This window comes from Lipophrys pholis (genome assembly GCF_963383615.2).
Source record: "Lipophrys pholis genome assembly, chromosome: 2".
NCBI lineage: Eukaryota > Metazoa > Chordata > Actinopteri > Blenniiformes > Blenniidae > Lipophrys > Lipophrys pholis.
The window spans coordinates 38,988,350-39,003,935 of record NC_137636.1 but is presented as its reverse complement, the minus strand read 5'-3'; the positions used below and the strand labels follow the sequence as shown (position 1 = coordinate 39,003,935).

General features: G+C 43.1%; 1 protein-coding gene across 2 annotated transcripts in view; it reads left to right on the top strand.

Annotated features, from left to right (window-relative positions):
• LOC308106733 (uncharacterized protein) overlaps positions 1 to 15,586 on the top strand; it is a 56,739-nt gene that overhangs the window by 11,877 nt on the left and 29,276 nt on the right. For both annotated transcript variants that reach the window (XM_080458640.1, XM_080458642.1), the window contains 8 exons: positions 15 to 194; positions 271 to 393; positions 7,463 to 7,576; positions 9,465 to 9,756; positions 10,903 to 11,018; positions 11,186 to 11,303; positions 11,425 to 11,516; positions 11,601 to 11,751. In XM_080458640.1, coding sequence (XP_080314766.1) covers positions 15 to 194; positions 271 to 393; positions 7,463 to 7,576; positions 9,465 to 9,756; positions 10,903 to 11,018; positions 11,186 to 11,303; positions 11,425 to 11,516; positions 11,601 to 11,751 — 1,186 coding nt within the window. The remainder of the gene's footprint in view (positions 1 to 14; positions 195 to 270; positions 394 to 7,462; positions 7,577 to 9,464; positions 9,757 to 10,902; positions 11,019 to 11,185; positions 11,304 to 11,424; positions 11,517 to 11,600; positions 11,752 to 15,586) is intronic.

The following is a 15,586-nucleotide window of genomic DNA, read 5'->3' as shown; positions in this document are numbered from 1 at the left end:
CTGCTCCTCCACAGGCGGCGGCGGACGCCGGAGCGATGCAGGAGCTGCAGCTGCTGGTGCAAAGTCTGACGAAGAAGGTGGGAGAGGGAGAGGAGCGTTACAGTCTGCTGCAGGAGCAGACCGACACCCTCAAAGAGCTGCTTTCCTCGGAGAAGGAGCAGTACACCCAGAAGGAGAACATGTACAAGCAGAACGTAGGTTCCTCCTCTTCCTCACCAAGAATCAACCGTGTTTGTGATGACGACCTTCAACCAGGCGATTTGTGTTTAGATCCAGACCTTTAAAGACATCATCATCCAGAAGGACGACCAGCTGATGGAGATTAACCAGATGCATGAACAGGAGCTCTTCAAGCTGGCGGCCAAGTCTGATGCCAGTGCAGACTTAGAGCAGGTAACGGCGCCTTGCAATACAAAACTACAGTTTTCAATACAGAGAGATAATTGTAAAATATGACTATTGAATATTGGAGAAGGGGTAGGGTTAAATACATCTTACTTCTTCATACCCCTTTTCAGGCATGTTCATTAGATGTTTGTATGTACAGTGAGGAACACAAGTATTTGAACACCCTTCTAGTTTGCCAGTTCTCCCACTTAGAAACTATACAGGGCTCTGAAATTTACATCCTAGCTGCATTTCCCCTGTGAGAGACAGAATTAAAAAAACTAATTCAGGAAATCACATTGTATGATATATTTATTTTTTATTAAGTCCAAGAATAGACATTACAATGAAGTACACATACCTTTTCGTGTGGAGTTATATCACCTCCTTAAAGCACACTTTTAACTCCGTACTTCCAATCTAACAATGCATCAAAGTCTACTTTTAAAAGAAAAAGCACACGTTTTGGATTTTTCTCCCCCAGGAACAAAAAGGAAACAAAAAAACTGAACAAAAAACCCTCCCTCCTCAGCACACTAAATTCAGTGCAAGTACAACAACAAATGTATATTATACATATTTACACATTAATGAATACCTACTGCATATACAAAACAAAAAATTTATTAAAAGCAATAAAATAAACACCAGGCACATTTAGTTGTGCAGCATATTGAGAGCTGAAAAATAAGATAAAAAACATTGCCATCTTTGGTAAAACCTTTCTGTACATCCTCTAATTGTATATTTAATTTTCTCAAGTTTTAGAAAAAATACCATGTCCTTGAGCCACAGGGAAAGTGAGGGATAACCTGTGGACTTCCAATGTAACAACAATGTGCGCCTTGCGGTTAAGGATGTAAAGGCCACCATATCGCTTTGTGCTGAATTTAAAGCCAATGAGGAATCAGGAATCCCAAATATGGCAGTGAATGGAGAAGGCTGCACCCTCACTTTAAGAATCAAAGAAATGTTTTAGAATAACTGGACCAGAAATCATATAAATAAGGACAGAGGAAAAACATATGGCCAAGATGACATGGGGACCGTTACATTGATCACAAGAGAGCCCAGATTTGGAGAAATGAACCTGTGAACTACTTTAAACTGAGTCAGGCTAAGACGAGCACTCGAAGACGACGTTCTAATTCTGTTAACAGCTTCATCCCAAAGCTCCTCAGTGATCTGTATTCCCAACTCCCTCTCACAAGAATTCTTAATTCTGACTATTGATTCGTTGTTTAGCGTTAAAATCAAATGATAGATCTTAGATCTCAGCCTCTCTGATGGGGACTATTTAAACTCACACGGCTGTTCAGGAGGTAGGGAGGGAAAATTAGGGAAACATTTAGAAACAAAATGACGGATTTGAAAATATCGAAACAAATGATTACCTGGTAATTTATAGTTGGAAGATAAATTGGTAAAGCTGTCGAACAGCCCAGATGTGTATAAACTCCTGACTTGTTTGACACCTCTATCATGCCAAACTGAAAATACTGAATCTGAATGGGGGGGGGGGGGGGGGGGGGGGGTAAACAAATGATTCTTAGTTACAGGACATAAGGAGAAGGCTGCCACCCAACCAAACTGAAACCAGACTTTCAATGTATTGGAAACCACCTGATTATCTGTATATATCCAAGGTTTTGCTGGTTAAGAGGTAAAAATTAGTGCAGGAATTGAAGTCCCATTGCAAGATGATAATTCCATTCTCCAGCAGGGGGGGCCAAATGATTTTAACCAATAACAGATTTTATGTATGTGAGCTGCCCAATAATATGATTGAAAGTTGGGTAAAGCACGTCCCCTGCTGAGTCTGCATTGTTGCTATAATGTTTCACGAACTCATGGTGGTTTTCCATCCCAGATAAAACCACAAATAATCTTGTCCAAAGAATCGAAAAAGGTTTTTGGCAGAAAAAAAAGGAATCGACTGAAACAGAAAAAGAAATGTTGGTAAGAGCTTCATCTTGACCACATTAATCCTACCAAGAGGGAAAGAGGAAGATGTCACCATTGCTGGATGTCAGAAGTTATTTTTGCAATAAGAGGAGAAAAGTTTACAGAAGTGAGATAAGACAAAGAGCATGATACGTTGATACCGAGATACTTAAATCCAGTGGGATTAAGTTTAAAAGGTAAATCAGATCGCTGAATGTCGCAAGCGGCAATCTTTATGGGAAAGCATTCACTTTTCTCCAAATTCAATTTATAACCTGAAAAGGAGCTGAAATTATTTAAAATACCTAAAACCTTGGGAATTGAACTTGATACATATAACAACAAATCGTCTGCATATAAAGACAATTTGTGTTCAGTTCCATTTCAGAAAATCCCTGTAAATGAGGAGGAAGACCGCAGAGCAATAGACAAGGGCTCCATAGCAAGAGCAGAGAGCAGAGAGCAGAGAGCAGAGAGCAGAGAGCAGAGAGCAGAGAGCAGAGAGCAAAGAGCAGAGAGCAGAGAGCAAAGAGCAGAGAGCAGAGAGCAGAGAGCAAAGAGCAAAGAGCAAAGAGCAGAGAGCAGAGAGCAAAGGCGATCAGGGACAGCCTTGCCATGTTCCTCGACCAAGAGAAAAATATTCAGAGACCGTGTCTTTAGTATGAACAGAAGCTTTCGGGATGAATAAAGAAGATGAATCCAAGAAACAAACTTATCATTAAATCTGAACTTCTTCAAAACCGCAAACAAGTACTCCCACTCCACCCTGTCAAACGCCGTCTCCGCGTCCAGGGTACCACGATGTCAAGTCAATCAGATGATTGCTTTGAATAGATTATATTGAAAAGAGTGCGGGTATTAAAAAATAATTGACGTCCCTTGATAAAACCATTTTGCTCTTAGGATATACCCAAAGGGAGAATATTCTCCAAGCGAGACGCGATTAATCTGGCTAACACCTTTACAGTGTTCTGTAAGAACACAGTATTCTGTAAGGACACAGTATTCTGTAAGGACACAGTATTCTGTAAGGACACAGTATTCTGTAAGAACACAGTATTCTGTAAGAACACAGCATCATCAATGTTTGGGGCAAATACCTTGACGAACAGAAGCTTTTTCTGCACCAACATACCAGCAACTATCACATATCTGCCATTTTGATCAGCTCTAACATGAGTGGCTGAAAACGGTCTTTTTTACTAATCAAGGATAGCGCCCCCTCCTGACTTGCAGTGGAACTCTGAATGAAAAACTGCAACCTGTGGTGATCTTTAATCTGAAGATGGGTCTCCTGTAAGAACACTACAGGAGACTGCCACTGTTTCAGATAGGTACCAACTTCTGATGTTTTTACAGGACGCCCCATGCCCTGGATATTCCACCTAATGAATGTGAGCGATGAGCCTGGCCCGGCCGTGCCCGAGCCTCCAGTGGGATTAACCATTTAAAAACATGGAAAGAAAAACAAAGTGACCAAAGTGAGCTGAGATGAGACCCCCCCCCCCAAACAAACCCTGAACAAATACACCCAAAGTCCCCATATAAGTAAAGAACAGTGGAGACAGCAGTGTCACAGCAACAGGAAAAGGTTGTCCACAGTAAAGAAGGGATCAACTCAAAGACAATGCTGAGCAGACAAAAACACAAGTACACTGAGAGTGAACATGACTCCCACCAATTAAAAAAAATAGAATAATATAGTCTGCATTATTTTACCAACCAAATAACGTTTAATAAAATATCTTAATAACTATTAACCAAAAAACGAGAGGAAGAAATTCCTTTCTCAATTAAACAAAAAAAGTATTACATTACATTGATAACCCTCAAAACCGCAATAGTCGGTGCAAATACCAGACGTGACCCAAATCTCTTAATAATTAACCAAACAAAAGGCCGGCGTTTTTAATGTCCAAGAAATGAAAAGAGTCCGAACAAAAAGCATAAATATACACACACACATATAAAAGTGAGGCACTTGTAAACTACAATGAAAAGTTCCCTGAGAATGAGTCTGGATCCATCTCACCCAGGGATCACACTCTTCACGTATTCTGTCACTTCCTCCGGTGATGTAAACTTCTGCTCAGCATTCTTGTAGGTAATGCGTCACAGCGCCGGGTAGAAAAGTCCGTATCTGACTCCTTCGATGTCCCGGAGAAGCCGCTGGACATCGTTGAATGCCGCCCGAGCCCGGGACACCTTGGCAGTGTAATCCAGAAAGACCGGAATAACCACGACTCCAACTTTGATCCGCTGACGTTCTTTGGCCCGGCGTAAGATCTGGTCCCAGTCACTGTGGTAGTGAAGCCTGCACACTATGGCTCGTGGTCGGTCGCCCGGTTTAGGTTTAGGTTTGAGAGTGTGATGAGACCGATCAATAAGCGGTGCCTTATCCAGCACAATCGCTTCCTTCAGTAAGGTGGAGCCAGGGCCCTCTACTCCACCCATAATCCTTCACTTCCTGCGGCCTGATCTTGATTCCAGCTGCTCACATTTGTCTTCAAGCATTGTAACCTTGGCAGTGAGGCGCTCGATGGTGGTTTTCATGGCGGCTGTGTCGTCCGTTCATCCTGAAAGCACTTCCTCCATTTCCCCCACGGTGCCCGTTAGCTTAGCCCACTTAGCATCATTAGCAACTTTGTTGCACGCTCACTGTTGTTTCACGGCTTGTAGCTCAACCTTAGTGGGTGACAGCGCACCTCCGAGAACTTCTTGCAGCTCCTTCTTAATGATTCCAGCAATATCTTCTTTCAGGGAGGACAGTAGCTCGAGTTGTAGAGTGTCAACGTCCATACTGACTTGTGCTGCGGCGGGTTCCACATCTTGAGCTCGCGGCCCAGCGGCCGGGGCCCGTGGGCACGACTTCAGCCGGGTCTGAATACGACCACTTTTTCCCTTCCCCTCACATTGTATGATTTCTAAATAATGTAATTGTATTTTAATGCTGCACATAAGTATTTGAACGCCTGAGAAAATCAGTGTTGATATTTGGTACGGAGCCTCTGCTTGCCATTCCAGAGGTCAAAGGTTTCCTGTAGTTCTTGACCAGGGTTGCACACACTGCAGCAGGGATGTTGGCCCACTCCTCCACACACATCTTCTCGAGGTCTGTCAGGTTTCGGGGCTGTCGCTGAGCAACACAGAGTTTCAGCTCTCTACAAAGATGTTCTATTGGATTCAGGTCTGGAGACTGGCTCAGCCACTCCAGAACCTTGATTTGCTTCTTAGGGAGCCACTCCCTGGTTCTCCTGGCTGGGTGCTTCGGGTCATTGTCACGTTGGAAGATCCACGACCCATCTTCAATGCTCTGACTGAGGGAAGGAGGTTGTTGCTCCAAATCTCACAATACATGGCCCCAGTCCTCCTCTCCTGAATACCGTGCAGTCGTCCTGTCCCCTTTGAGGAAAAGCAGCCCCAAAGCATGATGTTTCTACCCCCATGCTTCACAGTAGGGATGGTGTTCATCCTTCTTTTTCCTCCAAACACGGCGAGTGGAGTTTAGACCAAAAAGTTCTATTTTGGTCTCATCTGACCTCGTGACTTTCTTCCCTGCCTCCTCTGGATCATCCAGAGGGTCACTGGCAAACCTCAGACGGGCCTGGACATGTGCTGACTTGAGCAGGGGAACCTTGTGAGCAATGCATGATTTTAAACCATGACGACGTCGTGTTCTACCCACAGTAACCTTTGGAACTGTGGTCCCAGCTCTCTTTAGGCCATTGACCAGCTCCTCCCGTGTAGTTCTGGGCTGATTCCTCACCTTTCTTATCATCTGTGATCCCCCACCAGGTGAGATCCTGCATGGAGCCCCAGTCCCAGGGGGACTGACAGTCCTCTTTAGCCTCTTCCATTTTCTACCCATTGCTCCAACAGTTGATCTATTTCCACCGAGCTGCTTGGCAACTTCCCCGGAGAACTTTCCAGCCTTGTGGAGGTCAACCATTTGGTCTCTGGTGTCTTTTGTCAGCTCTTTGGTCTCCATGGTAGCAGTTGGAGACGGACTGACTGTGGGGTGGACAGGTGTCTTTAACCAGCTCAACCAGGTGCTACTAGTTTAGATTATTAAGTGGAGTAGAGGTGGACTTTTTAAAGGCAGATTAACAGGTCTTTGAGAGCCAGATCTCTTGCTGATTGGCAGCTGTTCAAATACTTATGTGCAGCAATAAAATACAAATAAAGAGTTTAAAATCACACAATGTGATTTCCTGAATATCTTTTTTAATTCTGTCTCACAGTGGAAATGCAGCTACGATGTAAATTTCAGAGCCCTCCATAGTTTCTGATTGGGAGAACTCGCACAATCACAGGGTGTTCAAATACTTATGTTCCTCACTGTGTATATAAAGGTATGTCTGGGTATCCTCGAATATAGATGATCTATTTTGTCCAAATATATTTTCATAAAATAGAAATGTTATTTATATAATCATCAAGGAGTTTCTACATGCAAGTGTAGTTGTGCATGGACTATATGGATATAGATGCATCGGCGTGTGTTTATATCTTTGCTCACATGTTTTCACATGTCTGAAATGAATTTATTAAAAAAAGAAAAACAAGAAGAGAGAGACATTAGTGGGAGATATAGCTGTGGGAAGCAATCACTGTATAAATTACACATTTATGTTGTTTAAAGCCTTTTAATGAACTCCAGAGAAGATAAATAAGATAGTGATATTTTAAAAGACCCCTATTTATGATCTGATTCATCTTTTCTGACTTAATATGAATTTCTGGTAAAAAAGAACAAACACTAGAAGACTGAGTATGTCCAAGACTTTATGAATATTTTCAGTCACCGGTCTGAGTGAATATACCAGGAAGGAGGAATAATCCACAAAGAAGTTTTTCAGTGACCCAAATATACGTACCAGGATTTGTGAAAGCTTGAGATTATTATGGTGTATTTTCCTTTTCTTTTGTATTTTTTCCATCTGGTCATTATACACTCCTGTATCGTCAGTATTTTTATAGAAGATAATTCAAATATAATTGAATTTACAACAGACATAGACTCCTACAGACAGTCTTCTACTGGAGTTACGCAACAGCATGCTGCTGAATAACATACTGTAGATATTTCTGGGTGTGACACAGTATTTTCCACTGGTTCTTCTTCTTTCAGCTTCTGAAGGCTCTGAAACAGAAGCTGCATGAGAAGGAGGAGGTGCTGCGCGGTAAAACACAGGTCATCGATGTCCTGCAGGGAGAGGTGGACAGCAGAGATGAGCAGATAAAGGTCAGAGAACACTTCCTGGAACTTTTATTTTATTCCTTTTACAATCTAAACATATCCATCATATTGGCGACAGGCAGCTTGTTGCATTCTTGACTTTGAATTGGATCTGTACAAAAGACGGCATAGCCATCTTATGGCTCGTTACAGGAAGTGTAGAGAACGAAACTACAACAAGCTATTCTACATGATTGAATTTAGGCAGCAATGTGGGGGAAAGGAACATCTCTGTTACCAGGAGGAAACCTCCAGCATCTTCAAGCTCTGAGCTTCAAGCCCAGGGCTTTGATTAAATGCTCCCAGCAGTCTAAACCCAAAGCAGCATTACTGAGAAATTACTCCACGGTGACCTGAGCCACCCCCGACTCTAGGTTTTCTTTAATAGCAAAGGTCCGAGACTGTGTTGTCGTATTAAAGTGAAACTAAGAGCTGCTTCCTTGCAGTAATTCTTAATAACATCTCTTTCATGATTGTACCTGTTTATTAAAGTTATTTATGTTAATAGAATCATTTCAGACTCTAGTTATTCCTGTCGGCATCATCGCTGAAGCACTTAATCTCTAAGTGTCATACTTAAAGAGGAAACCGCGATAATTCAGTCACAAAGTCACAAAGGAAGATACTGGTTATTAAGCGTCACTCAGAGCAAACGTCTTCCTAATGCTAGTAGAGGTGTAAATCACCAGCTTCACCACGATACCATGTCGATATGTTTGGATGACAACACGATGTTTGCTGATGTCACAAAGTCACGATACGATCTCGATTCGATTTGAGTCACAAGCCTGCGATGGATACGAAGTGATGTCATGAGCCCATCTCACACAATCATTTACATTCATATCAACTCACAAAAAACTACTGAAATATGATTTGACTATTTTATTTCTAAGCTCTTTCAGGTGTCAGGCATTAAATAAAGAGCGTGAACAGTCGGGGTGTAACAATAAAACACTGTAAGCTCTCATATCTTTACAAATGAAATATGAACTGGCTGCTGTGATCCTCATCGCTCTTTTCCAGTTGTTGCTCAGTGTTTGTGGAAAGAACCTGGTCAAAGCCGCCGTGACGTCAGACACGGTTACGGCGGAGCTAGCATGCGTGACGAGCCTGTGCTTCTTCTGGAGGTGCGCGGCCAAGTTGGTTGTGTTTCCCCAGTATTTGAACTCGCACTGACACTGTTTGCATCTGGAGTGAGTTTTGTCTGTTGAGCCGTCTTTCTGTCGGATTCCGAAATCTTTCCATCCCGCCGATTTATTTCCAAGAGGTGAGCGTATGTCCTCCTTTTTGAGCTGCTCGCACTAGCCATGACGCCGCCGTGCACGTTGTGTGAAGGCGGCGAGAGCGTGCAGGAAATGGTGACAACGACGTACAGACATGCTACGTGAATTTCAAAATAAAGGCGCATCTTAAAGATGATGATGTGAATCGATGTCATTGTGCATCGATGTGATAGTATCATTAATAAATGAATGGATGTGGATCGATGGATTGTTACACTCCTATAAACCAGGTGAAAGAAAGTATTCATGCAGACTCATGTAATGTGGGACTTGAAGGAGAAGTGCTGGTCAAATCCTCCTAAGTTCTTCTCAAGAGGTCAAAGCAATGCCGTCTTCTGTGACCTGATATTCAGATAGTTTAGCTTTAATAGTTTGGTGTTAAATGTATTAATGTCTTTTATCCGAGTTCAGAAGCAGAAAACTACGGCTCGTCCTGATATTTCTGTTTCTTAGATGAGCTTGAGTTGAAGGTGGTATGATCAGGCTTCTTCCATGAATTAGATGAAAACTGTAACACGAAACCAGGTGGAACTTCTGAGTAGATTATTATTGTTGACATGAACACACAGCACCTTAACGTACCTGCTCCTCGCTCGCTCCAAACTCAGGAGCTGGCAGAGCGTCTGCGTCGGCTGCAAGTAGAGCGAGAGAGCCTGGAGTCCAAAATGGAGGCAGAGAAACACGTGATGAGAGCGCAGCTCCGCGACCTGATGGAAAAGCAGCAGGCCGAGGTGAAGCGCATCACCGAGCAGCACCAGGTCCTGATGGAGCAGACCCGGCTGGACCTCCAGGAGCAGCTGGAGGCGCTGAGGAGGTCTTCAGCTGCAGCTCAGGAGGACTCGGGGAGCAGAAACCTGCCTGATGATCCCACCGCCGTGCAGAGGATCGCTGAACTGGAAGGTTGGCTCTTTGTTAGTTTTGTTAAAATACTGGAAGGAATCAATAATTGTCTTTTCAAAGCCAAAGTGTTTTTTATTTACTTTATTTGCTCATTTATTTGAAGCCTTTCTTATTTCACGTTGCGCAAAATACAGAGATGGAATACTTTCGATCACCGATTGCTTCTTTGTAAATGTTGACCTTACTTCACTACTCCCTAAATAAAAACTACTTTGGTGCTTTTTGTAGGAAATATTAGTTCTTTTTTAAACTCTCCCCTAGTTGTGCCTGTGTTACTGGCTGTGGTTTTATTGGTAATATGAAACATCAGCGCTCCCGTCCAGCTCAGTAGGTAGAGAATGAGACTCTCAATCTCAAGGTAGAAGGTTCATGTCCCACACCAGCGCCACCTTCCTGTGGGCTCTCCACCTTCCTGTGGGCTCTCCACCTTCCTGTGGGCTCTCCACCTTCCTGTGGGCTCTCCACCTGCAGGAAGGTTCTTAATGGGTCAATGTGATCTGGGTGACGGTGCTCAGACTGACACCACCACCACCTGGGAATGAATCAGAGGGAGAAGATGGATGGATGGATGAACCATCAGCTGCTCTGTCTGCATTGTGTGGATCCGTCTGATTCAGCTAAAGTAACTTAATTTGCAGGGATACTACTACTAACATGCTGTAATAGAGGGAAGCTTACATTTCTTCAGGCTGATAATCCTCATATCAACTACTGTGGATACAATCGGATGTTGCTCTGAGTGGGACGTTTTTCAGGTTGGGATCCACTCTAGAGGATTTTATATGTCAGACATCTAAACCACAACGGTCTACTACGCTGCTTGAGAAAGCTTATTCTCTTATTTCCACACTCATGGAAGAACATCCAGAACTATTTTTTAATTTTAAAGAACAGTAACAATATTGTTAATGACTGGCTCCAATCAAAGCTTTAATTCAGTCCTTTAATGTGTTAAATGTAGAGAAAGTGAAAGCACAATTATAAAATAACTTAATTGTTTATAGTCAAGGCTTCTTTAAATAAAATTTTTCCCATTTTGTAATTTGAAAAATAAAAGAGACAACTCGTAAGTATTTCTGAGCTGAGAGTCTGATCATATCTACACATGATTGTTAGTTTCCTTGATTCGCCTCGCCTTTTTTGCAGCTCAAGCAAAGATAAAAACCGATGAAGCCAGTCGGTCGGAGGCCAAGTTCTTAAAGATGAAAGCTTGGTCAAAGACTCGGATCAGGCAGTTGGAGGAGGAGCTGAAGAAAAGCCAGGTGAGACATTGGAAGCCGCCTCCTCTATGTGGAGATCTACTGTTTGATTCCAGATAGCTTTTATGTACTTGTTTCAGTAAATGTACAGCTTCAGCTTACTCCATCAGGTTCCAGGTATATACGGCTGACAAGTTAGATTTGATTGCTGTTTGTTTTACCTCCATAAGGCTGGAGGTGCCCCACCTGACCTGACCGCCCTGCGGAGTCGTGTCACGGCCCTGGAGGAGGAGAGAGAGGAAAACCTCTGGAGAGTAGAACAATATGAGGAGCTGCAAGCAAAAAATGGTCATCAATTATATCAGAGTTTTGAAATACCAGCACATGTTTATAAATTGGATTTTATACACAGATGCTATGAGTAAAATTCAATGACCTCTTTAGTAACGCTCCCATGGGAATCTTTCAGAAATGCTTGAGGCGAAGCTGGTGGTCTACGAGGAGCAGCAGAGGGCGCTACAGGCCGACCTGGAGCAATTCACCAAGAGGACCGCCTCACAGGTCGGATGGACGAATCTCACTGGGAAAGCTGCTTCTTCCTGGGTGCCTTTGTTTGAGTGTGCGTTCTCCTGCCTCTGACCACAGGCCAGCGAGTCCGGCAGTGCAGACGACACCCAGAGCCAAGTGCTGGAGTGGCAGGAGATGGTGGCCGAGGCGGCCAGCGCCCGAGACCGGGCCAGAGAGGAGAAGGCCAGCATGGCCCTGCGCATCAGCCACATGGAGGAGGAACGAGAGGGTGAGAGCACAGCCAGAGGGTGATGTACAGACTGTCCACAGTCAACAAGCATCTGCAAATATTCCTTCATGCATACCTAATCTGCTTGGAGCTGGAAGCCATTCAGTGTGTTGTGAAATACCTTTTATGAGTTTTAGAGCCACTTCATGACAGGAGTCAGGTTTGATTTTTAATTTGACATCCAAATGCATCATTAAAACTGACTGAAATCAGAAATACGAGAATAGAATTGTGAAATCCCGAGCCAGTGAGTTTTCATTCATAGACGAGCACCTTTCAGAATCACATTTAGAATTTAATTTTAGTGTCAAAATAACAAGTTTCAGTTTGTTTGTGTGGTTTTTTTTTGTTGTTGTTTTTTTTTTTTTTTTTGCACTCTGAGAAATTAGGCAAATTTTCCTCTCAAATAAGGTAATTAATGTGAGAACAAACAACATCGAATAATTACTTTTTTATGCTTATATTTTTTGCATTCTGAAATATAAGACAGCTCAACTCTTTAATATAACATCCGATCTGGGAAATGGAAAGAATCTGTGTTTTTGTGAAAATATCTTTCACACTTATTTTCGCAGCCTGTTAAGGCCTGGTTGAGGATCATAGTTCTTTATTTTCTCAATAAAATAGAATTAAATTAAACTTAAAGACTTGAATTGAAACGTCAATTGAAACTTGTATCAAGAAGTTTTAGTTTATCAAAAAATACCTTTATGAAACACAAGTGTGACTTCAGAGGGACACTTTAAAAAAAAAAAGAAGTTGGTTTTAAATGTGCGCAAATGAGCCTTTTTCCTCAAAATAAAACTAAAGTCTAAGCATAAAGGGAAATGTAGACGATGGCATTCTGGGGATAAATCAAAAAAGGAATGTTGGAGCAAGCCAGCAAAAGAGGAATAAAGATTTTATTCTAACAAAACCATGATGTTTGTAACCGCCGCTCTCAACATTGACAAAAAAACGTCCTTTATGGAGAAACAAAAACTCCCCATGACCCAGAGCGCCACCAACCGACTCGGTCGCAGACGCAAATTCACTGTTTATGTTTCACTGTTTGTATCTTCTGTTGTACCACTCAGCATTATTTTCCTTTTCTTTATTTTTTGTCCCCCCTCCCCGCCCTGGCCGTTTTCATTGAGGAGATTTGGTTTACTCTGTGCTGCCTCCCATCTCGTGGCCCTCCACCCTCCTCGCCCCCTCCAGCCCCTGCTCCAGGGCTCCAGGGATGGGAGCAGCCACTCAGAACGGTTTCCCATCAGTTTTGTGCATGCAGGCTCGTCCCAGCGCTCCAGTGTGGCTCTGCCTCGCTGCACTGCCAGCAGCTTCCCCGTGTCTTTCAGCCCCTGCTGGAGTGAGCTGCTGGCAGTGCAGGGAGGAGCTGCACTTCTGAGTCTGCCATTTTCTTTCTCCTTTTCTTTCCCTCTCCTGTGTCAGTCCTCGTTTTTTCCCCAGACTTTTACCACTTCCTTTCCTTCTGTTCCTTCCTGTGGTTTCTGGTGTGGCGACACTTACAATGAATCAATCTAATAACACAGTTTCTCTTTTTAGGATGAAAACATTTGCACTAACCCTTTAAAAAGACTAACGTGTGATTGAGTACATGATTATCTGGCTGTGTGAGACGCAATGCGACTGCTGCTACCACTGAAATCCAGTCATCCACTAATAATGGCGATGCAGCAAACGCTGGCCGACAGATAAAGCTCATCTCCTCTCAGTTTCTGTTCCTGCACGTAAATGCCACAGTCCAGAGTAGTGTAGTATTCACCAATATGGCCTCACAGCTGGAACACATCTGGCTCATTCTGGGCCTTTCCGTTCAGCGGTTTCCATGTTCCCCCTGTACACGGGAGGATTGTTATCAACAACTCAAAGGCTTGTTTGAGCTGAGGTTAAATGATGACTTTACATTGTCTGGCAGTAGAGTGGTTGGCTTTGTTGGCTTGTCTGCTAGTTCTGTGGTGGTCTGGCCACTCGTCCAGGTTGTAGCCTTGTTTTTACCATCGTGAACAGGAATCAGCTTCAGTCCCGCCACAACTCAGACCTGCAGATGGTAGATGGCAGAACAGTGGTCATGTTTCTGTCGCTCTTGATGGAACCAGCAGTAAGCAGGGTTACATGGTCATTTTGACAGAGATTGAAGCGATCTTCACTTCTGAGTCCGGTGAGGCTGACTTTACGGAGTTCATTCTTAAGATTGCAGAATTCACACAGCCTGTTTTGATCACTGAGAAAAACCACCTCCTCATAATGCTGGAATTATTATACAGCTACATCTGAAAAACAGCAATAGTGTACAATAACTTCATCCACTCGGGAATGAAGGCATGATGTTGGTTTTTCAGATCGTATCTAAATGGCCCACAGTCTCAAATATTGAATACATCGGATATGATAACAGAAGAAGTAGGGAAAAGAATAATCTGTTTTATGCTTCTTAGCAAAAAAAACAACATTCTTAAAGTTGATTTACATTTTAAATGGTGCCATATTTTATTAAAAACACGTTTGCGAGCCTCATCCATGGGACCAACGGTAAATAAGCTTCAGTGTGGGGTTTCTCAGAGTTTAGAAGTTGGAACAATCTGCCAGGAGTTGCGAGTCTGTCTGACCTGAACTGTCCAGACCCACATGGCCACGTGGAGATGCTGCCAGGGTGTGTGTTTCTTCAACACATGAACATGGGCCCATGGCAATAAGGAACATATTAATTATGCATTCTAATGAACTCCATAAACTCTACTTCCATGTGTTACAGTGGAACTGAGCTGGTCAGTCAATCACAGCAGCTAATGTGAATATTTCAAGACTCTAACAGCAAAAGTCAGAGAGCAGAAATCATAGATGTCCACAATGGTTCCTCCACATTCATGCAACATTTATTTAGTCAACACATGTTAGAAAATATGTGGAAACAGTTCAACCGATACTGCAATTTTATAGTATTCACCCCAGACATCAAGAAAACCCTGGGTATATACAACTCTGGAAAAAATGAAGACCACTGCAAAACTATCGGTTTCTCAGATTTTACTACTTCTAGGTATGTGTTTGAGTAAAATGAACATTTTTGTTTCATTCTCTAAACTACTGACAACATTTCTCCTAAATTCTAAATAAAAATATTGTCATTTAGAGGATTTATTAGAAGAAAATGAGAAATTTCAGCTTTGCCCAACACCTGGTCGTCTCCTGGTCAGACGGAGGCCTGGAGAGGCCTACAAGCCACAGTGTCTGGCACCTACTGTGAAATCTGGTGGAGGATGGGTGATGGTCTGGGGGCTTCAGCCAGGCTGGAATTGGGCAGATTGGTCTTTGTGAAGGACGCATGAATCAAGACACATACTAAGTTATCTTGGAGGAAAACTTGCTTCCTTCTGCTCTGACAATGTTCCTCAACTCTGAGGATCGGTTCTTCCAGCAGGACAATGCTCCATGTCACACAGCTCGGTCAGTCAAGGTGTGGATGAAGGACCAGCAGATCAAGACCCTGTCATGACCAGCCCAACCTCCAGACCTGAACCCCATTGAAAACCTCTGGAATGTGATGAAGAGGAAGATGGAGGGTCACAAACCATCAAACAAAGCTGAGCTACTGGAATTCTTGTACCAGCAGTGGAATAAAGTCCCCCAAGAACCATGACAGCTGGTGGAGAGCATGACAAGAACATGACAGACTGGTGGAGAGCATGACAAGAACATGACAGACTGGTGGAGAGCATGTCAAGAACATGACAGACTGGTGGAGAGCATGACAAGAACATGACAGACTGGTGGAGAGCATGACAAGAACATGACAGCCTGGTGGAGAGCATGACAAGAACCATGACAGCCTGGT